Source organism: Panthera pardus, unplaced genomic scaffold (genome assembly GCF_024362965.1).
Source record: "Panthera pardus isolate Hobbes unplaced genomic scaffold, ASM2436296v1 HiC_scaffold_6, whole genome shotgun sequence".
Taxonomy (NCBI): Eukaryota; Metazoa; Chordata; class Mammalia; order Carnivora; family Felidae; genus Panthera; species Panthera pardus.
In genome coordinates, this window is record NW_026526991.1 from 10,595,738 (window position 1) to 10,618,784 (window position 23,047).

At 56.7% G+C, this 23,047-nt stretch overlaps 1 protein-coding gene across 3 annotated transcripts in view; it reads left to right on the forward strand.

The window, feature by feature from the left end:
* Positions 1-23,047, forward strand: part of SHANK3 (SH3 and multiple ankyrin repeat domains 3) — a 51,817-nt gene that overhangs the window by 14,326 nt on the left and 14,444 nt on the right. For 2 of the 3 annotated variants that reach the window (XM_053895597.1, XM_053895599.1), the window contains 10 exons: positions 2,745-2,947; positions 4,104-4,217; positions 9,462-9,537; positions 9,830-9,912; positions 10,436-10,560; positions 10,662-10,794; positions 11,756-11,836; positions 15,845-15,868; positions 19,465-19,595; positions 20,219-20,303. In XM_053895597.1, coding sequence (XP_053751572.1) covers positions 2,745-2,947; positions 4,104-4,217; positions 9,462-9,537; positions 9,830-9,912; positions 10,436-10,560; positions 10,662-10,794; positions 11,756-11,836; positions 15,845-15,868; positions 19,465-19,595; positions 20,219-20,303 — 1,055 coding nt within the window. The remainder of the gene's footprint in view (positions 1-2,744; positions 2,948-4,103; positions 4,218-9,461; positions 9,538-9,829; positions 9,913-10,435; positions 10,561-10,661; positions 10,795-11,755; positions 11,837-15,844; positions 15,869-19,464; positions 19,596-20,218; positions 20,304-23,047) is intronic. The other variant, XM_053895598.1, reaches the window with a different exon arrangement.

Consider the following 23,047-nt stretch of genomic DNA (forward strand, 5'->3'; position numbering starts at 1 on the left):
GGAAGGAGAGGGTTTGGCCAGCTCTGTGCTTTACAAAGTTTCTTGCAGTGCTAGGAGAGCAAAGGCTGAGATGAGGCAGGGCTGGGTGGTGTGGGGTTAGGGGTCAGGGAATGGAGTTTTATCTCCTTGAGGGCTTGAAGCCTATGAGTGATCCCTATCCCTGTCTCCAAGGGGGAGTCTTTGTCTTTCCCCCACCCCTCCAGCCCTATATAACCACAAGACTCTGCTTCTACTCTTTGCCCCTTGCCATTAGCACTGGGACCCTGAGAAGCAGGGATATGTGGGGGGGGGGGGGGAGGGTGTGGGGGTGGTGGTGGTGGGGGTTTTGGCATCTCTGGCACTTAGAGGAAGAAGCCTGGGCTGAAGCCCCACCGGCTTTGGTGGGCACTGGCTCTATAGATGGACAGTTGTAGACCTGGCATCAGTTGACTGGGTGACAGCTAACCACTCCATGCTTAGGTTTCTCATCGGTAAGGTAGAACTAATTCCACACAGTGGTTTCCTTTGGGAAGCCTTCCAGAACCTGGGCAGGTGATGGGTCCCTACTGGGATCCCCTGACCCACAGCATGTCCAGCCACTGCTGGTTAAGGCATCTCTCTTCCCAGCACTTCGAGGGCAGGAGCCGTCCTCTTACAGCTTCCCCAGAGCCAGTCACATAGGAGGTGCTCAGGAGACACTGTTCAATGAGTTACATAAACAGCACTTTGTTTTCAAGATGACAGCTGGGCTGAGCAGCATATGTGTATCATCTCACTTCACCTTGGCCGTACGTGAGGCTCTGCTCTATTACTATTTTACAGATGAGGGTCCTGATGCTCAGATGGGGTAAGTGACTTGTCTAAAGTCACAGAACTAGGAAGCGACATAACCGGGCAGGCCCCAGGTAGACCTGGTTCCCAAAGTTTCTAAGCCTGAGTGTTCAGCACAGGGCTTGGGGTGCAGCATGAGCTGACAGAAGCCATTTCTTCCTCTGCCTTTGTCCCTGCTCATGCAGCTGTGACCTGTGATGTCTCCTCTCTTTCCGTGTCTCTGCCCAGGCTCCAAGGCTGTCTGTCCTGCTCCAAATCACCTTAATTCTCCCCTGAAGCTTTTGCATGTCCCATGGATTTCTTAAGGGTAGGATGGCCCAGTGGCGAAAGGAACAAACTTTGGGATATTTCGGTTTTCCGGAAACAAAAAGCTATAGATGCCCTGCTTTCATTTATTTTTTTGTATATTCGTTTCTCTTTTCAGCAAGCATAGAACTGAGACCTGATCTTTATGGAGCTCTAGCTCACTGTTCTGTGGGGATGGCAGGATTATTATTATTTTTCTACAAACATTTAATAGGTGCCTGGAGTGGTAGGAGCAAATAGCAGGGAGTCCTAAAGGTGTCAGAAGGACACTGGCAACTGGGGCCCGGGCCTAAGAAGCAGTTAGGTGGGCAGTGATTCAGGTAAGGGGGCCTCTTGGTGAGTGGCCAGGAGGGGGCTGAGGAAGTTTGGTGCACCACGGGAGGGAGAAAACCTCATAGGAAGAGATGGCCTTTGGTGAAAGGAGAGAGGTTGGCATTTGAGCTGCGGGCTGGGGTGGAGAGGTGATGTAGGGGGATGCCTTGTCTTGGGTTTCCCCTCCCCCCAAACCAGCACCCCCTATTGGTAGATAGAGCCTGGCAAGGAGCCCTTAGCCCCCTGCAATGTGTGGCAGAGTCCCCCCCCCCCCCCCGCAGCGACCCGCCCCCAGCATCCCAGAGCAGGACAGAGAAAATTGGGGCTGTAGCTGAGTGACAGTGACTTAATAGCTGGGAGGATGAGTGGGATTAGAATGAAGTGCTGGGAACAGTATCATGAGTAGCCCAGAGGAAGAAAAGGTCCCTAACCATGTGACTGGAGTGTAGCTGACTCTCACATCCCAGAGAGCCGGGCTATTGCCTGAGAATGTGGACCCGGGCTGCCTAGGTACTAGGGAGCCAGTGCAGGCTTCTTAGCAGCGGGAAGGTGGAGGGCCGAGGCCTCAGGTTCCGTGCCCAGGTCGGGGGAGCTGTCCGGGGAAGGTGGTCGGCATGGAGTGGGCATGGGCATCAGAGGCAGGTATTGCGGAGGAGAGGACACAGGTCTGGGGGAGGATTTGGGCGCCCGGCACGTGGCAGGGGCCAGGAGGAGGAGAAGGCCAAGGCCTGGGCAGGCGGGCTGGGGGCGGGCCGCTGGGGGAGCCGCCCCCCCCCCAACCCCTCCCCAGCTCCCACCCGGCTCTGCCCACCGCGTCCCCCGCCTTCCTCAGCCGACCCCTCCTCCGCCCCCTCCGTGCGCTGCAGTGCCCCTCGCCCCGTGGCCTCTCCCGCCGCGGGGGCCGCGGCGGCGAGGCGGCCGCTGGAGGGGAGGGAGGAGGGCCGGCCGCCGCCGCCGCCGCCCGCAGAGGGAGGAGCCGGGCCGCGGAGGAGGCGGGGCGCGAGGAGCGGCCGCGGCATGGAGCGAGCCCGGCGCGCCCGGGAGCGCAGCCCCGCGGCCCCGGAGCCCTGAGCGGGCGCGGCTCGTGCGCTGGCGGGAGCGGGCCGGGCGCGGCGGCGCGGCCCATGGAGCGGCCCCGGGCCGGGCCCCCGGCGGGCGGGCGGGCGGCGGCGGGCGGCGGGCGGCGGGCGCTGCGGCGGCGGCTGCGGTGAGGCCGGCGGCGGGGCCGGGCCGCGCGCCATGGAGGCCCCGGGCGCCGGCTTCGCGTGCCCGCTGCCCCCCGGCATCGCGTCCGTCACCTACGTGTTCGTCTACAGCCCGAGCGGGCCCGGCGGCCCCGGCGGCCCCGGCCCCGCGCCCGGCCCCGGCCCGGCGCCCCCCGCGCCCCCCGCGCCGCCGCCCCGGGGCCCGAAGCGGAAACTTTACAGCGCCGTCCCCGGCCGCAAGTTCATCGCCGTGAAGGCGCACAGCCCGCAGGGCGAGGGCGAGATCCCGCTGCACCGCGGCGAGGCCGTGAAGGGTGAGGGGGGCGCGGGGGGCGGGGTCGCGGGGCGCGCGGGAGGAGGGCGGGGGGCGCCACTCCCGGGTGCATGGTTGGGGTCCTCCGCGATCGTGGAGGGGCTGATGCCATTTTCGGGGTCTGTGTCATGGGGGGGGGGGGTGTCTCTGGAACTCTGAGCCGCTGTGGTCATTATGGGATGCACCTGCCACTGGGGATTCCTTGTGTCACCGTGAAGGGCTCTGTGTCAGGGAGGGGTGCCTGCCTTTACGGGGGGGTCCTGTCATGCGGGTCCCTCTCCGTCCTCTGTCACTGTGGGTTCCCTGTTGTCACCATGGAGGTTCCTCTCGTCATGGGGGTGTTTCTGTGTCATGATGGAGGTTGGTGTCATTGGGGTTCTGTGTATTTGAAGGACCCTATCCCATCAGGGACCTTCCTCGAATATGGGATTCCTGTGTCACTTCTGGGACTTATTCATTGGAAACCCTTGTGATAGGTGGGGACCCTGTCCCATGGTGGGGGATATGTGTGACAGTTATGTGGGTGTCTGTGTATTATGAAGGTTTCTGTCACTGACGCTTCCTGTGTTTTGGGGAGATCTTGTGCCATGACAAGCTCCTCTCATCATGGGGGCCTCTGTCATTACTGGGGTCCTATCCTTGTGGGTGCTGTATGTCCAGGGAGCCTGGGAAGGAAACAGTTGTGAGGTCGGCCCTCCTTTGGTCCATCATGTGGCCTAACCCTTGGTCACAGCACAATGACCCTGAGTTTTTGGCAGTGACCTTTGGGGTGGGCGACAGAGCAAGGATGGGGGTTGGTTCAAGGAGTAGGAAGAGAAGGGTCAGCCGAGAGGACAGGAGCAGGATTGTGGCCCCTGCCTCTGTTTCCTGTCCCCCCTCGAGTGTGTCCATCTGTGTGTCTCTCTGTCCCCCACATGCCTGTCCTGTGCTGTGTCCATCTGTTCCTTTCTGTCTTCTGTGTGACTCTCAAAATCTTCCCAGGGAAAAATCCAGGAGGATGAAGGGGAGGAAGGGAACAGAAGGGGAGAAAGGGTGAAGGAGGGGTGTGTGTGAAGGGTCAGGGTAGGCAGAGCCTGAGCCTGAGGTGGTGGTGGGTGAGGTGGGTTCCTGAGTGTCCTGCTGTACGCTGACACCCTATCTGGCTTCTGTCCCTCCAGTGCTCAGCATTGGGGAGGGCGGTTTCTGGGAGGGGACCGTGAAAGGCCGCACGGGCTGGTTCCCGGCCGACTGCGTGGAGGAGGTGCAGATGAGACAGTATGACACACGGCATGGTGAGTGACCCCCCATCCCCTGGGTGGCTACTGAGGGGTACTGCCCCTTCTAGCTCCCCTGTGGTCTTGCTTGGAGTTAAACCCGTAGATATTCACAGAGAAAGGACTAGAGTAAACTCAGACACACATCCGAAGTGGACACAAACTTGTGTACGTGACAGACACAGGGTGCACACACCCTGTCCGTACTTAGGAGCACATGTGCAGGGAGCTGGGCACTTTACAGCTGTAGAGACACACGTGACCTGCCCATAGGACACGTATTATGAATGTGCATCTGTATGTGATCCCACATGTGGCTCCCAGTGACTGTAACCCCCCGCCAGACACACACACACACACACACACACACACACACACACACATAGTCGTCACAGAAATACTGGGTGTTTGGAGTGTGAGATTCCTGTGTGGCTGGCAGATAAGTAAAGAGGTCAGTGTGAGAAAAGAGGCGTCTTTCCAAGGTGGACAGATTGTCCAAGTGGGCAGTGCAGGGAAGCCTGGGCCAGCCAAGAGGAAATGAGGCCAGTTGGGCCCGGAGGGGCTGTCGTGGGTGCCTTGGGGCCAGGATGGTCCCAGGGTAGCAGGTGGGGGACGGCTCCATCCTTGGCCTGCAGGGAGGCCATGAGGGCAGAGGCTGCAGTTCTTGAGGCTGGTGGGCAGCTTTAGTCAGACCTTGCTGACTGCCTGGGCCTCCAGAAAGCACCCCTCTGGGTGTTGGGATCTGAGGTGGTCCTGCCAGTAGAAAATAGTGGCTGTTCCTTCCATAGCTCCCAGGCCCCCGGACCCATGAGTGTTGTTTCTGCCTTAGAGAGTCAGTGGGAGAAGTGGTGGCCCGTGATTGTTACCAGTGTCGCATCTAGACCAAGGGTGCACGCATCCCTCCCTCTGCACGTGAAGGGCTTGGGCCCAGGGTTGCTGTGCTCCATTGCCCTGGGTTGTGAGTCTCTCAAAGGGACCGCCCCCCTCCTCCCCCAGCCGTGTGGCCTGGACTTCTGCTCTGTGTGGAGCATGGCAGAGTCGCACGGAGGCAGGGGTGCAGCTGCTGGCCTGTTCCTGAGCGGATGCCTTTAGTACTTGACTCAGCCATTCCCTATCTTGCCCTGACGGATCTCCTGGTGGCTGGGTGCCTATAAGGGACATGGCCCCCTGTTGTCTGCCTGTGGAGGGTCGTTGGGGCCGTGTGTCCAGGTGGGGAATGGTTTCAGAAGTTTGGGTCCTGGTGCCAACTTCATGGAGGAGGGTGGGGAAGAAAGGGCCTCTGGCCTGACAAGTAGGGACGGGGTCCTATGCGCCCCTGTGGGAGGACAGTGAAGACTCTGGTTTGAGAACTGTGTGGATCCAGAAGCTGATCTGAAGCTGGGAAGGGGTTGGGGAGGTCTGGACTGGAGCTGGGATTTGAGAAGAGCAAATGTTTACGAGGTGTTTGATGTGTGCTGGGCCCTGTGTTGGGAGCTGGGTTGCAGAGGCCGGCTCTCTGCCTAGAGAGGAACAGGCACGCACAGCAGTTACAGCAGATATGCTGGCACGCGGCTGTCATGATGTGAGTCCAGGGGGGCCCCCGGGGTTGCCCTGAAGGAGTTGGAGAGGAGCCGCGAAGGAAGCTGGGGGTCTGCCATGCGGTTGGTTAGCTGATGGGGCCGGGGGCCGGGCCTGCTGTTGCAGATCTCCGTGTGCTGGCATCTCGCATGCTCCTAGCAGCGTCTGGACGTGTGGCATAGTTTGAAGCACTTGTGTAGATGAGAACTCACCTACTCATCCCGGCAGGTCTAAGAGGTGGAGGCTGTTGTTAGTTCGTCTCGAGGAGGGCAGTGGGCTGCAGAGTCTGCTATAGCTGCCATGCTTCAGGGCCTCCGAGTGAGTGAAACTCAAGTGTGTGCGCTGAGAGATGGTGGGGCTTTACTGGGGAGCGTGAGGCCGGTCAGGTGGCTGTGAGAGCAAGTGGAGGAACTTTCCAGTTTGCTGCAGCGTTGCAGGAGACTGGGTCGTATTGTCTCGATTCTTCAGGTCGTTTAGGGTTAGGGTGAAGGCCCAGGCAGAGCAGAGTGAGAGGTGGAGAGGGCTAGGGTGGGCTGAGAATCCTGATGGGAGAGTGTAAGGAGTGACCTGGAGAAGGAGTTGTACGCCTCCGGACAATTGCAGGGCTCCTAGACCAGGGTGGCTCCGGGGTTTGTCACCTGAAAGAGTCAAAAGGGACCTAAGTAGATGGGATCCTTTCATGGGTAGGCAGAGGGAGAGAGGCCTGTGGGGTCTGCCAGCTGGCAAGGCGTGGGAGTGGCCTCTGTCCTCATCTGAAGACCAGCCACCAGCTGCTCTGATCTGGGACCCAAGTGCTGAGTTCTGTGAGGCCAGAGGGCAGCTCAGGAATGGGAGTCTGCTTCTAACAGGCCCAGCTTTCTTTCCAAAGACAGATCTGTTTCTGAGACTGGAGATTGGGACAGAGAAGGACTTACAGAACAAAAAGGGGCCACTGCTGGGGGCCAGGCTGATGCCCAGGGTCATCAGAGAGTGTACCTCCCAGGCACCTGTCTGGGGCAGAAGGGGTAAAAGGAGCAGTTTCAGGCAGAGAGCTGAGAGCTGAGGTGAAGCCCTGTGTGCTCAGAGGGTCTGTAGGACACCTGGAAAGCTCTGGCCAGCTCCTCCCTCCCCTCCCCTTCCTCCTTCCCTCCTCTCCCTCCATCCCTCCTTCCCTGTCTTTCTTGGGGGGTCATGCTGTGTGTTTTCACTTGAGCTGGCTTTTACATGTCTGATTAATAAAACTGGAAGATGAATTTTTGTTATGTAATTCAGATAATTTGTGTGACAAAATCTAAAAAATGGAGGTTAATGAACTGTGCAGTTTGAGGGGGTCCTTCTGCAGGCAGGTACCATGAACGTTCCAACATTTTCAGACGTGGGGTCAATGTGAAGAAGGGTGTGATGGAGGCAAGAAGGGGTCTGATGCTCCCCCTCCACCAGCAGTGATGAGACTTGGCCTGCTCTGGCCTTGGAAACGGCAGAATGGTGTGTGCAGCCACATTACAGAGGGTCTTAGGACAGGCAGTGTGTGGGAAGAGGAGAGAAGGGAGCAGATGAGCTACTGGGTGGGTTAGGGTTAGGGTGACAGGTTATAAGCCATCAGAACCTAGAGGACCCTTCGAGGTAAAGGTTTCTGCTCTCCCAGGAGAGGCTTTAAGGGGGTTTGTTGACTTACTGAGAATCACACTAGTGGCAGGATCCTGAAATTTGGACCAGTACTTTTCCTGACACCTGCGTCTTCTCATATTAACAGGAATTCTCTCTTTGTTCTATCCAGCCACTGTTCCATCTATTCTTATATTCCTTTATCCCTTTCTTGCCATCCTCTACTCTTCTATCAACCCACCCGGCCAACCCCTCCTTGCATCCATTCATCTACCCACCCACATACGCACCCACCCAACCATCTATCCATCTATCGATCAATACATCGATCAGTCCACCAGTCCAGCTCTCCCCTCTCTGTCAACCCACCCTGCCCACCTATCCATCCATTTACTTATCTACTACCGTTTGTTCCATCCATTCTCCCCGCACCAGCCCATTCTCTTTTCTCTCCATCCACTTAAATATCTATTTACCTTTGATCTGATCTATCCTTCTACTTCTCTTTTGTTCCATCTATCCATCCGTGTACTTATTCAGCCAGTTGTCCACCCATCTATTCTTCCAGTTAGCATTTGCATGGCCTGTTATATGCCAGCTGCTGTGCTAGGTGCTGGGATCACAGAAATAAATAAGAGGTGGTCCTTACTTATGAGGAGCTCACAATCAATTGTAGCTTCCCTCTCTGATCTCATTTCCTCTCTCTCTCTCTCTCTCTCTCTCTCTCTCTCTCTCTCTATCTCTCACTCTCACTCTCACTCTCACTCTCACTCCCTCTGCTCCAGCTGTATGGCTGCTCACTGTCCCTTGAACACCCAAACCCAGCCCTGCCATGTGGGTTTTGCCCTGTGTGCCCCTGCTCCCTGGAAGCCCTTTGCCCACAGAGTCTTCAGGCTGCTCCCTAACGTTCTGTGCCTCCCAACTATCCTTTCCTGATGAGCCAGCATGTGACCACCCTAGAATTGCAGACTTTCTCTGTACCCCCACTTTGCTCCCTTCTCTCCTAACATTTGCCAGCAGTTGACATGTTATGCATGCACCTGTTTCCTGTCTCTCTGTTCTCTCTCTTCCAATAGATTGTAAACTCCACAGGGTAGAGGCTTTGTTCTGTTCCCTACTATATTCTCAGAGCCTAAAACAAACAGTGCTTGGTACACAGTTGGAGCTCAATAAATACTTGTTGAATGAATGAATTAATCTTGAGAAATTCTAGAATGCTAGGGAATGGGAGAGGAGCTGTGGATGAAACGTGAGGTGGTGGTGGAGCCACGTTGGGAGCCCTCCAGGGTCCTGGAGAGCTGGAAGCCAGGAGGGCAGGAATGGGGGCTAGAGTGTGAGACAATCTTAACTTACAGGCAGCTGGAGAAGAAAGCCTGGAGCACAGGGGCTGTGGCTGCAGATGTGGACTGGGGTCTGCACGCTTGCAGGAAATCAGCAAGGCCACGGCCATGGGCGGAGTAGCAGGTGGACAGCCGGCTAACCCTGCAACAGCTGTGAGGGACTTAGAGATCAAGAGTACAGATGGGGGCAGGAATCTGTGGGACACAGTGACATCAGCCCCACACCTGGACCTCCTGTGCACTCAGAGGCAGGCTCTGGAGGAAGGGACCTGTGAGACTGAGCATCGGTGGGCTCTCATGAGAGTCTCAGTGAGGACACAACGCCACCTCCAAGCCAGTGCGCGTTGCCTGCAGCATGACCCTTGTACGTGACCACAGTCATATGCACACACGCCTATATGAGCATGGCACTTACACGTGACTGCAAGTTACACACACACCTAGGCCTACACATGTACACAGCTTCTTTGCTCCTGGCTTTGGGGCTTGCTGACTCTTTCTGAAGATGGCTCGGCCTTGCTCCTGGCTGTGTGCAGCCACTCCGTAGCGAGATGGGCCAAAGCTCCTACCCTATTCTGGATCCTGACCCCTAGAAGCCAGGATTTCCAACATGGTCCCCTCAGCCTTCTTACCTTAGGACCTTTGGGCCCCTCACTTCCACGTGGGTACAACCAGGCCAGGGGTGTGTGTGTTGGCAGAGGCTGGTGACCAGCATGGTTGAGGGGCAGTTCAGGTCGGTTGGAGGATGTGGCCCTCCATCAGCTCCTGAAACTCCCCTCAGAAACCCGGGAAGACCGGACGAAGCGCCTTTTCCGTCACTACACAGTGGGCTCCTATGACAGTCTCACTTCACACAGGTACAGGTGGGGGCCGGTGGGCAGGTGGGCAAGGGTAGGCATGCATGCGGATGGGATATCAGGTGTGGAGGGAGGACCAGAGCTAGTTGAGGAGGCCTGTGGATGAAGGGGTCAGAGGAGGCGAGGTGGTCCCCAGCCCACCTCTGTCTTCTGCCTTCCTCCGTCAGCGCAAGGGTGACTTCTGGGGTGGGCCATGCCCGTGGGATCCTGTTTGGGGCATGTGTGCGGTCAGCCTGGCCAGCTGTACTCTCTGGCAGGGCTCTCCTCACCCCTCCCTGCTTTCCTCCACCAGCGATTACGTCATTGACGACAAGGTGGCTGTCCTACAGAAACGGGACCATGAGGGCTTTGGTTTTGTGCTCCGGGGGGCCAAAGGTAAGGAAGGGTAGACAGCACCGAGAGTGGGTGTGGGGCTGGCTGCCAGACTGCCAGCATGTGTCTTGTCTCTGCTCCTCCTCTCTGCTCTCCTCCCTGCCTCACCCCTGCCCTATCCTCTGCCCCTGACTCCCCCACTGCCTCCCTCCCTGCTAGTTCGGCTCCTGTCCCCCTGCCTTGCTCCTCTGCTCTGACTCTGTGTCCTTGGTTTGGAATATCTCAGTACGAGGCAATCCCTTCCCCCTGTTGATTTCCAAGATCTCTGCTGGAGCATGTCTGAGGGAGGGGAGTCCTTTCTGGTGGGGCCGAGGGGGGCAGTTTCTTCCCTGGGTGGCAGTGCCTGCTGCCCCCCAGCCCCAGGACACCCTGACATGCTGCCTCAGTTGTCCTCTGTTCGGCGTGTGGAGCCACTTGTGGGAGGTTGCTATGTGACAGCTGCCTCCACCTGGACCACGCAGGTGAAGCACCTTCCTAACTGCCCTCCCCCATTCCCAACCCCTCCCTCCCCCCCCCCCCACCGCAGCAGAGACCCCCATCGAGGAGTTTACACCCACGCCGGCCTTCCCTGCGCTCCAGTATCTTGAGTCGGTGGATGTGGAGGGTGTGGCCTGGAGGGCCGGGCTGCGCACAGGAGACTTCCTCATCGAGGTGAGGCTTGTCCTTACCTGTGCAGCCAGGTGGGGTGCTGACCTCTGAGCCCCAAGGAGGACACACTTGGAACACCCCCACCACCCACCTGTCTGTCCCAGGTGAACGGGGTGAACGTGGTGAAGGTCGGGCACAAGCAGGTGGTGGCTCTGATCCGCCAGGGCGGGAACCGCCTCGTCATGAAGGTTGTGTCTGTGACGAGGAAGCCAGAAGAAGACGGGGCTCGGCGCAGAGGTGAGGGGCCGGGCTTCAGGCCTCTGTGCTCAGACCTTCCCCTCTGGCTCCTGACCTGAGACCTTTGACCCCAGGCTCACTTTCCTCTCCCCACGCCCTGACCCCAGACTGTGGAGGTCAGATGCCTAAACCTAGGTGAAATACCCACGTTCATGGCCTGGGTGGCTTCCCAATCCCTGATGTTAGCCCACCAACCCTGGCCCCCAGCCTCTGACCTCTGACCCCTGACCCCAGGGTGCCCCTCCTCAGATCCCCACCCCCTCCTTCCCGGCGTCCCCCCAGCCCCTGGCGTGGAAGAGCCCTCCTCCCGACACTGCCAGCAGCTGCCTGGAGGCCGGGGTTGCCATAGCAACTGTGAGGTTGACGCTGCCGCCGCTTTATTGTCGGAGGGAAGGGGGAGGCGGCACCTGAGGGAAGAGGAAAAGCGTCTTCTCCCCGCGACGTCGCGGCACAGCCTGGGCCCAGGAGGCTTTGCCAGCTTGGGCCGGCCCAGCCCAGATCCTGGCTCTGCTGCCCACACCCTGGTCCCCCGAGGGGCAGCGGCCTCCAGGGCCTGGGGTGGGGGGGCCCTGGAGCAGCAGGAGCCCAGCCTGCCGGGAGACCCCTCCCAGCCCCCACCTCATGGCTCTGGTGCCCCCTTGCTCAGCCCTCGGAGTCTACAGGGTGGGCATTCAGGTGGGAGCTGGCCAGCACCGTGACCCCCATTGGGGCCCTTGACCACCTACCTCCTGAGGCCCCAACTACCCCGGCCCCGCTGGGCCCTCAGCAACCCCCTGAGCTCCCAGCGCCATGAAGAAGTTTGCATCCAGCCGCAGCCTGAACAAGATCCTGGCGCAGTGCGACTCATCCTCACGGGAGTACGAGGAGATCCAGGCGGTGGAGCGCAAGTGGCACCTGCACCTGGCCACGCCGCGCTGCCTGCTGCTGGACAGGAGGTCCAAGGCCTCCCTCTTCTTTGCAGCCCCGCCGCCCCCCAAGAGGGCTCCCAGCACCACGCTGACCCTGCGCTCCAAGTCCATGACGGCTGAACTTGAGGAACTTGGTGAGCAGTGGGGGGTGGACAGCAGGCAGACAGTCCAGGGTGGGAGGCCAGGCAGAGTGAGCTGGGGCCAAGGCCAGGTAGAGACAGGGGAGTGGAAGGACAGACGGACGGATGTGTGAATAGGTCAAAGATAAATGGGTGGGTGCTGGAGTGGTGGGGAGGGGTACAACACATGGATGGCATGAGGGCTGGATATAGACAGTGGGCCAACCGGGACCGAGAGGGTGCAGGGCCTGGCCTCCCAGTGTGTTTGCATGCATGTGCACCTGCTGCCTCTGGCTCCGTGTACTTCCAGTCTGACTTCTCTCCTCCATTTCATCCAGGTGAGGGAAGAGCAGAAGTTAGGGGACCTAGGCTCTGCCGTGGCTCTGCTGACACTAGCTCTCTGACCTTTGTGCTTATTTTGCCCTCCTAACACCTGTTCGCTCATCAGTTAAGCATGGGTTACAGCAAGCTGCTGACCTCATAGGGCTGTGTGAACATCACTAGTATGATGGTGGGACAGGCCCTCATAAGCTGCAAGAGGCAGATAAGAGTATGTCAGGGCTTTGGTATGGCATGTTGTGAGCACGATCCTGGGATGACCCCCAATAGCTTCGTTGTAGGGCATGTCTTGGAATATGTGACTGTTAATAGCCTCAGCATAGGCGTGTCCAGGTATACATGACTGTGTCCTGACATATGTGGCAGTTAATAATGGGCATATCCCAATATACGTGACCCAGTTCTAGTCCCCGACTTTTCTATGGCTCTAGCCATAGAAGGAATGCTGACTCTGGTCCTAGGCTGAGTTCTGAGATAGTCCTGTCCACAGCAAAGGCCCTGATCCTGGTTCTAGACTGATCCCCAACCTCGGCTTCAGGCTTTGTTCATTCCCAGCTATAGAAGGAACACTTACCTGTCTCTGAAAATGGTTCCCGATCTTACAAATAGAGTGACCCCTGACCTTGTCCTGGCCACAGGTTGAGCCACCCCCTCCTTTCAGGCAGAGACTCTTGACTGCAGTGTCATTTACTGTGGACTTCAGCCACCAAGATAGGTCAGGCTGACATGGTCATACTTTTCTTCCCCATAAATATTCTGAAGAAAGTAAAAGCCAAAAGGATATAGCACTCAAGACAAAGGAAATTTCCCAGATCTCAAGAATGAAAAGAGAAGTCAGTTAAGTGAGAGGAAGCTGATGATGCTTCCATAGTCCATGAGGGCTTGGGACAGTGTTATAGACCCTAATGGCAGGAGCTAGGGTTCTGTTGCTCCCACAAAGCCAAGAGATGAGGCTGTGGACCCATGAGAAGTGGGAAAACTAGAAGCAAGCCCAGGAACCAGCATTAGCATCAGAAGAACTAGAAATCAAAGAATATGAAAGAGGCAAAATAAGGTGTTTAAATACAAAGTTTAAGGAAACTAACAGAACTCATAAGGAACAGGACAGTACAAAACAAAAACAAAAACAAAAACAAAAACAAAAAGAAAAAACCCAAAACCAAAAACCAAAAGATGAATAAACAGATTTTAAAAGATCCCTAAAGAACTGTTATGGAAACAAAAGGTATAGTCACTGAGATTAAAAAATCCATGACTGGGATAAACAGTGTACTAGATTCAGCTGAAGAAAGAAACAGTGAATTAGAAGATAATTCTGAGGAAATTATCCCAAGTGCAGCACAGAAAGATAGGGATATGGAAAATATCCCTAGAGATAAGAGATAATGGAGGACAAATGAGAAAATCCCAGTCTAATGAGAGTCCCAGAGGGAAAGATTAAAATGGGGAAGAGGCAATATTTAAAGAGTACATGGCTAAGAATATTCAGAAATTGAATAAGGACATGAAATTCCATTTTGAAGAAGTATAAACCCCAAGCAAGGAAATAACAAATCTACATCTAGAGCTGTCATAGTAAAACTTCACAACACCATAGACAAGAAAAATCTTAAATACCAGAGAAAGGAGCTGGATGACATAGAAAGGAACAATGGTTAGACTGACAGCAGACTTCTCATCAGCAATAGTAGATGCTAGAAGACAATGGAACAATAACTAAAGCCTTGAATTAAAATGCCTTTCCACCTAGAATTCTGTCCCCAACTAAACCCACTCATTGAAGAGTGAGGCAGAGAAGCTGGCAGACTTCTGGCCCCAGGGTCACAAAGGTCCAAGACTAGTTATGGGGGAGCTGATCTGTCATACTGATTGAGAATGGAAACTGATTGACAAACCAGTACCCGTAGGCACCTGGGTCCGGCTAGACTCCAGAGCAAGGCTTTGGTGGGTGGGTCCCAGGAGTCTCCTTCCAGAGGCTGTCACATAGCCATGATGAGCTGCATGTTCAGAAGGGACCCTCCTAGTTCTGCATGAAGAGGTGCATAGGCAGCCTGAGATCTGTAATCCAGGGGCCAGGGGACTGAGCTCTGTGGAAACAGAAGAATTGCCTTCTGCTTTATGGGATGCTTCTGTCTAAAGAAGCTCCTTCCTCTCTGCTGTGATCCGGGGCCCTCCTGCTGCTGTGTGACAGGGTCGTTCCGTACACCCTTGTCTTTCAGAGGTGTTCTCTCTTGCTGCCTCAGGTCAGCATTGTTTCCACCATTTTTTTTCCTGAGCAGAGTCTGGGGGAGGACAAAGGGACAGCTTAGCACAGAGCCTCCATGCACACTGCTGAGTGAGGGCGGGCTCACAGCTTATGTTGAAGCTGGACCTAGACTCTATGTAGCTCCATTCAGAGAGGGAGAAGCTACTCCTGCCTCCAGAGGACAGCTGTCGGGGGAAACCAGACTGCTTGCTTACTTTCTGTAGGTTTGAGGAAGCCAGGCCAGCATCAGGGTTTCCCTGGGTACCTAAGGGGTCATCCCATGATCCAGTGTTTGTGCTTTTATAAGATAGAAATAAGACCTGTAGGCTCATTGGCAGCATAAACATGTCAGTTCTCTGTCACACTGTTAAGAACTGATAGGACCTGTTAGGATGCTGTGGTCTATTGCGAAGACGGCCTGAACACCTGGGAAGAAAGGAAAGTGTGAGGCCGCAGAAAAAGCAGGTGGCAAGGGTGGAGACTCACGCCCAGATGGCTCCTTGCTCCTTGGTGGGTGTGGGGGAGAAGCAAGGTCATGCAGGAGGGAGAGGAGGTAAAGAGCATACTGTGGGGGATGGGAGTGGCAGTGTCCAGAAAATGAAGGCCCGGGGTGACTGGCGGAAATGGGGTTGAGAGGAAGAGGTTGGGGTAGGAGCCCTCCTCCTAAAGCAGGTGGTGGGAGGAGACGGAAGGGTGGGGCACTCCCAGTGCCCTTCAGCGTGGTCAGTGGTCACCACATGTCCGTCTGCCTGAACCAGTAATGAGCCGGCTGCACAGAGCAGTGGAGACTCAGGCCAGGGAGGGCCTTGGTGGGTCTAAACCTCTCCTATTTCTCTGCCTTCCTGTGAGAAATCTGGGGCTTTTGGGTCCCTCTTTCTTTTGTGATGGGAATGTTAGAGCAGGGGCCGTGCTTGAGTGTGATACCTGATTGGCCGTGGTCTGGCAAACACATTGACCTGCTCTTTGATGCTGTACGGAATACTCAAGGGTGACCACTGCAACTGTTAGTGGCCTCTGAACTTTTTTTTTGGGTGGGGGGTTGCCTTTTTTCTGAACAAACATTTGATTGAACTGAGTATGATTAAGTTGTGCGTGGACATCTCCACACGTGTGTGCATGCCTGTGTGTGCATAAGTGCAATTATGCATATGTGTGAGTGGAGGTGCATGGATGTGTATGTGCGTGTGCATGTGCATGTGTATGCATACACACAAGCATGTATACCTGCTCGTGGTTGTTTCCACCGTGAGTTTCAAGCTGGGTACCAACTTGGCATTTGGGCACATTTGCCACTTGGGGTCTGACAGGGAGGGTTAGGCCAGGGTTGTACGGGATCTGGGAGGTCCCGGTTGTTGGAAGGGGTGGGAGTTGGAAGGGGGCCCAGATGCCGATGGATGAAGCCTGCCTCTTACCCCTGTGCTCTGTTTCTTGATTGCAAGCCTCCATTCGGAGAAGGAAAGGGGGTGAGTCATCTGCTGTGTCCCCATGCCCCCAGCTTTGTTTGACCCTGTCCAGGGAAGTGCTGATGTGTGAAGAGGCTCCATGTCAAGTCAGGGTGCTCTGGAAGCCTGGGCTGTACCTTCCTGTCGGCCTTCTCCCTGGGGATCTGGTGGGGGTGCAGTAGAGAGAGCTGGGGAAGGATGGATGGGGGGGGGTCCAGGGGTGTGGCTCTGTGGGGGTGTGACAGTGAGGCACAGCCATGGGCTTTGGGGGTTCAGGTGAGTGTGGGAGCAGCCTAGTGAGGCAGAGCTGGGAAAGCCTCCCGGTGGAGGCCACACCATTTGCCATGTTCTGGAGCTGGGTAGGGGGAAGGTTCAGAGGGCTCAGCTGTGGGTCTCCTCAGGGAGCATGGTAACTGGGCCAGTGTGGGCAAGAGTGTTGGGTGCTCAGCTCTGGCCCATTTGCTTCTTTCTGCCTGTTTTCTGGGGGCTCCTTGTGCCTGGTGTGTGGGTCCCATTTCTGTGCTGATCTGTTGTGGGGTCTAGTCCGGTGCTGACAGTCCCTTCAGAACAGGAGTCTAGGCCCCACAGCATTGGGGAGGGAGCTTGGAGCTCCTCTGCCCAACATAGCCCAGGCTGTTGACTTCACCACCCCCTGCTCCTCCCATCAGGCCTCACCTGTTTGTTTGAGGCTCCTTCCTGTATGTTCTGTGTGTCCAGCCTGGCTGCAAAGAATGTAGCTTCCACGGTGGGGGGGACAGAGTCTGAGGTCCAGCATCTGGTGAGATCTCAGGGCCTGGCCTCTGCCAGCCTTCTCCATCTCTCAAGTGGACGGGAGACTCTTTCAGCTGAATAGGAGTCAGAGCCAGAGGGAAGCCTGAGGTGGCTTTGTGGCCCCAGGCATGTGTGTTTGCCCATTTGTCCGTGTGCCCGGTGCCCACCCATCCCTCACTCTGGGATCCACAGGGCCTTCCCTGTGCTGGGGGCACACCAACACCATCTGTCTGGGCCCAGGCTCTCCAGCATGGCCTGTGGTCCGGCCCTCAGAGCTCTCCTGTTGACCCTTGCCCTAGTCTCAGGTGAAGTGCTTTCCTTGGTGTCTTTTCAGGTATTAAAACTGGGTGTCCCCTAGGGACACCTTTCTTCACTCTATGAGGCAGACACAAGCTATTTCTGGAATATTTTGGTTCCGTCCTAAGATCATTAGCGGAGCTCCCAGGGTGCTATGCTGTGGCCTGGGCACTTCTTCCAGCTGTAGGGGAGGTGACGGGTGATTCCTCGCCCCTGGGGCCCATCATACCTGCTTGGGTTCTGGCTGTTTAAACAGCTGCACATCGAGCTGTGTCGCCAGCACATGTGGAATCTTGATAACCGGTGTATGTGAGGCTGATGGGAATGTGCGGTTCCCGGTGCCCCAGACCTGGTTCCCAGAGGGCTTCCTTTTCTTTTTTGAGTATGTAAAAGAATTTAAGAATATATTTTCTAATAATGGGGATTGGTGTGACCCTCACCAGCTGGTAGTTCGGAGAGTTCTCGGTTCCTTCTCTTTTGGAAATAATTCTGGCCTGGCCCCAGCACCGTCACCTTACCTCCAACAGCATTTGCTTTGCTAACTTCATGTGCACTCTGCTTTTGGTCTCTGGGATGAGTTCTTCTGGAGCTAGAGATGCAGCTTCTAAGTCCGCAGCTCGGGTGAGCACATGCTCACTTTTTACTTCACTCATGTCTTTATGTCTGAGGTTTCTGGAAAATGTGGTTGTTAAGTCTGACCCCTAACTTATTGGATCTATGATCTGGAGCACTCGGATCTCTCAGAAATTCAGTTTCTTTTTGGGTAAAATGAGGGCGGTATCAGTATCTTCTTTGTGTGCTTGTGAGGAATGAGAGGAGAAGGCTCATCACAAGCTCTTTTAACTGAAAATCACCAAGGACTGAACGCAGGGTGGTGATGGTGGCTTCAGCTTCCAAAGGGGAATTATTTGCTTCATTACAAAAACAAAGAAGAAGATCCCTCTAACGAGCCCTTCCTGGTGTGCACCTGGGCCCAGGTACAGTGGCGCTGGGAGCTACACCCAGGACCGGTAAGCTAGTCTGTAGATGGAGCATGTTCTGGTGAGTTGTCACGTTTGCTGAACTCCTGTGTTACTCAGGGCCCAGGCTGGACACTCAGGGCACGCAGGGGATGGTACTGGCTCTTTCCTCCTGAGAGCTCACGAGCTCTCTGGGGAGAGAAGGCGCACCGTGTGTGTTCAGTGCTTCCCCTGAGCCAGGCAGGGCAGCACTTCTCATGTGTGGACACTGACAGTAGGTACAGACAGTAGACGCTGAAGCAGCCACCATTTTAGGGTTGTTTTATCAGATAAGGAAACTGAGTCACAGAGAGGTTAAGTCAGGACAGAGGTGGTACGCGATGTGGGTCTGGTCCGGGTTGGGTGCCGGCCAGCTCTGACTTCTTTCTCCGTGGCAGTTGCCGAGTGGGTTGCAGAGGCAGAGCCAGGAGGTGCTGGTGGGAGGTGTTGGGGCTGACTGTGTCCTCTGACAACAGGCACTTGGAGAGCGAAAGCCCGGGCGTGACCAGACACATGGCCCTCTAGGGTGGCATGGGCCCTGAGGGCTTGGGGATTCAGACCCTGAGTGACGAGTGGGGTGAGGTCAGTGTGGCAGCCGTGTGGGCACGGGAGCTGCCCCCAACTCCTGCTGCAGCCCACATCCGGCCCTGAGCGGACCACAGCTGCCAGTTCTCAGACACATGCGTTTAACACAATTTCCAAGTCATGTTGATAATCAAAAACACCACTTTAAAAAGTACTAAACAGCTTTAATAAAAACAAGCAAACAAAGCTTTTCTTTATGATGGATTTGAAAAGAATGCTGCCTGAGGCCTCCTGGTGCCTTTCTCCCTTCTAGGGCCTTGTTCACCCATCAGCTCCCCACCCCTCCCGCCCCCCATCTTCCTTACCCTCCTCTCAAGGGGCCCGTGGAAGCCCCTTCAGCACCATCAGCACCTCCCACCCAGGGTGGGGCTGCTTTTCCAGGAATGGAGGTTCTTTGGCCTGCTCATCTGCCTGGAGCCATATTTTTAGGTCCCTAGCCTGGGACTGTGAGTTCTGTTTTCAGGCAGTGTCCCCTGTTCATTCATTCGTAGCTTATTCACACCTTCCATGGGCACCTGCTGCACACCAGGGTCTGTCCTAGGGCTGAGGTCCACCAGAGGCAGCTTAGCTTTTGGTGCAGCAGCTACAGACAGATGAGTAGTGCCAGGTGTTGAGGAGAAAAGGGACAGGGCCAAGGGCAACAAACGCAGGAAGACTTGAAACTCCAAACAGTGCCGTCCCTGTCCTGGTCCTCTCCCGAATGGTCAGTCAGGCTTTTCCTGGAGTGGGGTCCGAAGGGTGACCTGGACCACCCTTGGAGGACAGAGCGGCCAGGCGGGAGTGGGACTCAGATGGGATGCATGTTACTCGGCTTCTGGCCCCCGGTCTCAGGTCTGGAAGAAGGGACATCAGGCGGGCAGGGCCCAGTGGCTCCGTTAACATCAGGAGGACTCAGCATGGGGTGCACGAGGGTGGAGCAGGTTCAGGGTCCGGGTGGTTGAGATGGTGCCTCCCTTGGCTGTGCAGAGAAGCTGGATGAGATCCTGGCAGCCGCCACGGAGCCCACGCTGAGGCCAGACATCGCGGACGCTGACTCCAGAGCTGCCACTGTCAAACAGCGGCCCACGAGTCGGAGGATCACACCTGCTGAGATCAGTGTAAGCCACCCCGGCAGCTGGAGGGGGGGGGCATGGGGAGGGGAGGAGGCAGGGAGGGGCGCGGGGGTCAGAGCTCCACGTCCCCTACTGTGCGTTTGTGCATTTTTCTGGGGTGGCAGTCCGCCATTTGGACCCTCCTCTCCAGGGGTGAGGGTGAAGGGCCCCATGGCTTCTCCTCACACACGTGGGGAAATCTTGTCCTCCCAGAATGGCCACAGTTTAACAAATGCTGAGCGCTCACTCTTGGCCCTGGGTCCCAGTGCCTCCTGCATAGCCACACCCAGGACCACCTAGAGCACCCCAGCCCTGTTGAGGGTACAATGCGGTGTCTCTGCACCCCGCCCCCCGACTCCTCTCACTTGGCATCTTCTGGGCTGCTCCCCCAGCCTTGTCCATGTCAACCCTACCCAGTACTCTATGCCCAGGCCCCCACTGGCTATGCCCCTGCTCTCTGGAGTCTCTATGCCTGGGTCTGAGTCTTGGGTCAGGCCCCACTGGTCCAGCACCATTGCGATTAGTGTGTGGGGTGTTTGATCTCAGGCTTAGAAGGATGGCCGGGGCTGGATGGAGAACTGGGACCCCCAGTGCCCTAGAGCTTCCTTCTAACCCCCCAACTCCAACAGTCTTTATTTGAGCGCCAGGGCCTTCCAGGCCCAGAGAAGCTGCCCGGCTCCCTGCGGAAGGGGATTCCACGGACCAAGTCTGTAGGTACGGCTGGGCTGGGGGTTGCATGGGGCTGGGGTGGATGTGGGGCTGGAGGACCCTGTCTCTTCCAACCCTCCAATTGGGGTTTTAAGGTTTCCTCTGAGAACCCCATCTCCCTGGTCATAGCCCAGGAATCTCATTTGTTTGTGGACATATGTGGGATCCGTCCTTTCCCCAAATCCACAGAAACTGCCAAAAGAGACCCTTGAGGCTTCCTCACTCCATCCACCACTTCCTGTCCATTGTGCCCCCATCCCTGCTCTGGTCCACTATTGCCCCCCCATCCGCTCCTCCCCCTCTAGTCTGCGACCCCCGACACTCCTCCCCGTCCAGTCTGCGCCCCCCCATCCGCTCCTCCCCGTCCAGTCTGCGCCCCCGACATTCCTCCCCGTCCAGTCTGTGCCCCTCCATCCGCTCCTCCCCCTCTAGTCTGCGACCCCCGACACTCCTCCCCGTCCAGTCTGCGCCCCCATCCACTCCTCCCCGTCCAGTCTGCGCCCCCCACACTCCTCCCCGTCCAGTCTGCGTCCCTCCATCTGCTCCTCCCCGTCCAGTCTGCGCCCCCCACACTCCTCCCCGTCCAGTCTGCGCCCCCCACACTCCTCCCCGTCCAGTCTGCGTCCCTCCATCCGCTCCTCCCCGTCCAGTCTGCGCCCCTCCATCCGCTCCTCCCCCTCTAGTCTGCGACCCCCGACACTCCTCCCCGTCCAGTCTGCGTCCCTCCATCCGCTCCTCCCTGTCCAGTCTGCGCCCCCCCACACTCCTCCCCGTCCAGTCTGCGTCCCTCCATCTGCTCCTCCCCGTCCAGTCTGCGCCCCCCACACTCCTCCCCGTCCAGTCTGCGTCCCTCCATCCGCTCCTCCCCGTCCAGTCTGCGCCCCCCACACTCCTCCCTGTCCAGTCTGTGCCCCCCACACTCCTCCCCGTCCAGTCTGCGCCCCCATCCACTCCTCCCCGTCCAGTCTGCGCCCCCCACACTCCTCCCCATCCAGTCTGCGTCCCTCCATCCGCTCCTCCCCGTCCAGTCTGCGCCCCCCCACACTCCTCCCCGTCCAGCCTGCGCCCCCCACCAGGTATTGCTCTGTATCTCTCTTTTCCTTCACAGCCAGTCTTCTCCAGAAGTCACTTGCAGTTGCTGTCTCTGTCCTCACCTGCTCCTCAGCTTGGGGCAGCGTAGCTCTGTCCACACCTAAAACTGACTTTGCTGCCACCAGGGTCACCAGTGGTTTGCAGGGCATTCCTTCCAGCAGACACATGACCAGCCCTTCTCTTGTTGACCTCAACTGGCATTTGATTTTTCTGCTCACCTCCCCAGAGCTTTAGGACATTTCCTGGTTCTTTCCTCTGTTCTCAGGCCGTACCTGTTCGGGACAAGATGTAAACCTAAAAAAAACCTCCACACCCGACGTGGGTCCTCTCAAGGCTGTGTCCTTAGCCTCTGTGCCTGCTGTACCTGTCTCTTTGGGGCCTCATCATGCCTCACACTCGCTGTCACGCCTCTCATGTAGCCATCTCTCTCGGCCCCAGACTGGGGCATCTCACAGGCTCCGCTCACTGCCCTTCCTTCTAGACAGGTAGTCCCCCCTCACCCGCCCACTCCTCCATCCGTTCCTTCACAGACCTGCCCGCTTGTCCATCCTTCTGTCTGCATACACTGCAGCTCCCCCATCGTCTGTTCGTCATCAGAGTAAACACCACGGTGTTTACGCACACTGGTTCATCTCATACTTACAGTAACCCTGTTGAGGTCATACTGTTAGTACCTCTGTGTTACAGGTAAGGAAACTAAGGTAAAGAGGTAAAGTGACTTGCCCAAGGTCTTACCTTGTCTTCTGGTAAGACATCATGCCAGCCATCTGCCCAGACCTGCCCAAAGGGGGCTTTCTGCAGAGCAGAGACCATCCCACATCCCTCCAGTTCACCCGTGGTGGGCTCTTCATTGCCTTGGGGCCTCGGGGACCAGTCTCAGCCTTCTCCTACTTCATCTGGGGGCATTTGTCTCCATTTCCTTCTTACCCGGGTGTACCAACACTCGCTATTCTGCACCTGGCCTCAGTCTGCCTGGATGGCCTGTCGCTCAGCCCAGCCCAGTCCTAGGACTGACCACCACAGGTCCAGATCTCAGTGCCTTCCCTGCAGGATGTGAGCCTCTTGGTGGGTATTCCTCCTGGACCCTCCTGTGCTCGTTCTGTGAGTGAGTGAGAGGGGTTCATCTTCAGGCTCCTTGCCCTGGCCTGCTGCCCACCACCAACGTGAGTGTTGGTCAAGGTGTCAGATTCCCAGAGTCCCCCACCCACCCTTGTCCTGGGCACATGACTCAGTCCCGGAAACCTCAGGGTCCTGGTCCATAAACTTGAGTCCCATCTAGTACTTGCCTCCAAGTCTACGATGTGGCTCACCCAGTGGGCTGTACTCAGAGGCTGAGTATAGGCCTCAACCACTGATACTGTTCCTAGATGCAGGTCCTGAATCTTGAGGCTGGAACACAGTGTTTGAGAAATGTTTGCTACTCTTCATTGGACAGAGGTCCCCACCCCACCTTGGGTGGTATCAGAACAGATTCCCCACTTCATCCCAGGCAAGTGACTTACCTTCACCCTAAGTTAGAATTTGGCATGCCAAATCTCCTGCGTCTTCTAGGAGCACAAGCTTTTCCCCATGTAGTTTGTCTCATAAGATAAGTTGTGCAGCGGGGAGGAGGCCCCAAAAGAACCTGGCACAAATCCTGTGTCCAGCCATGGGGGTGG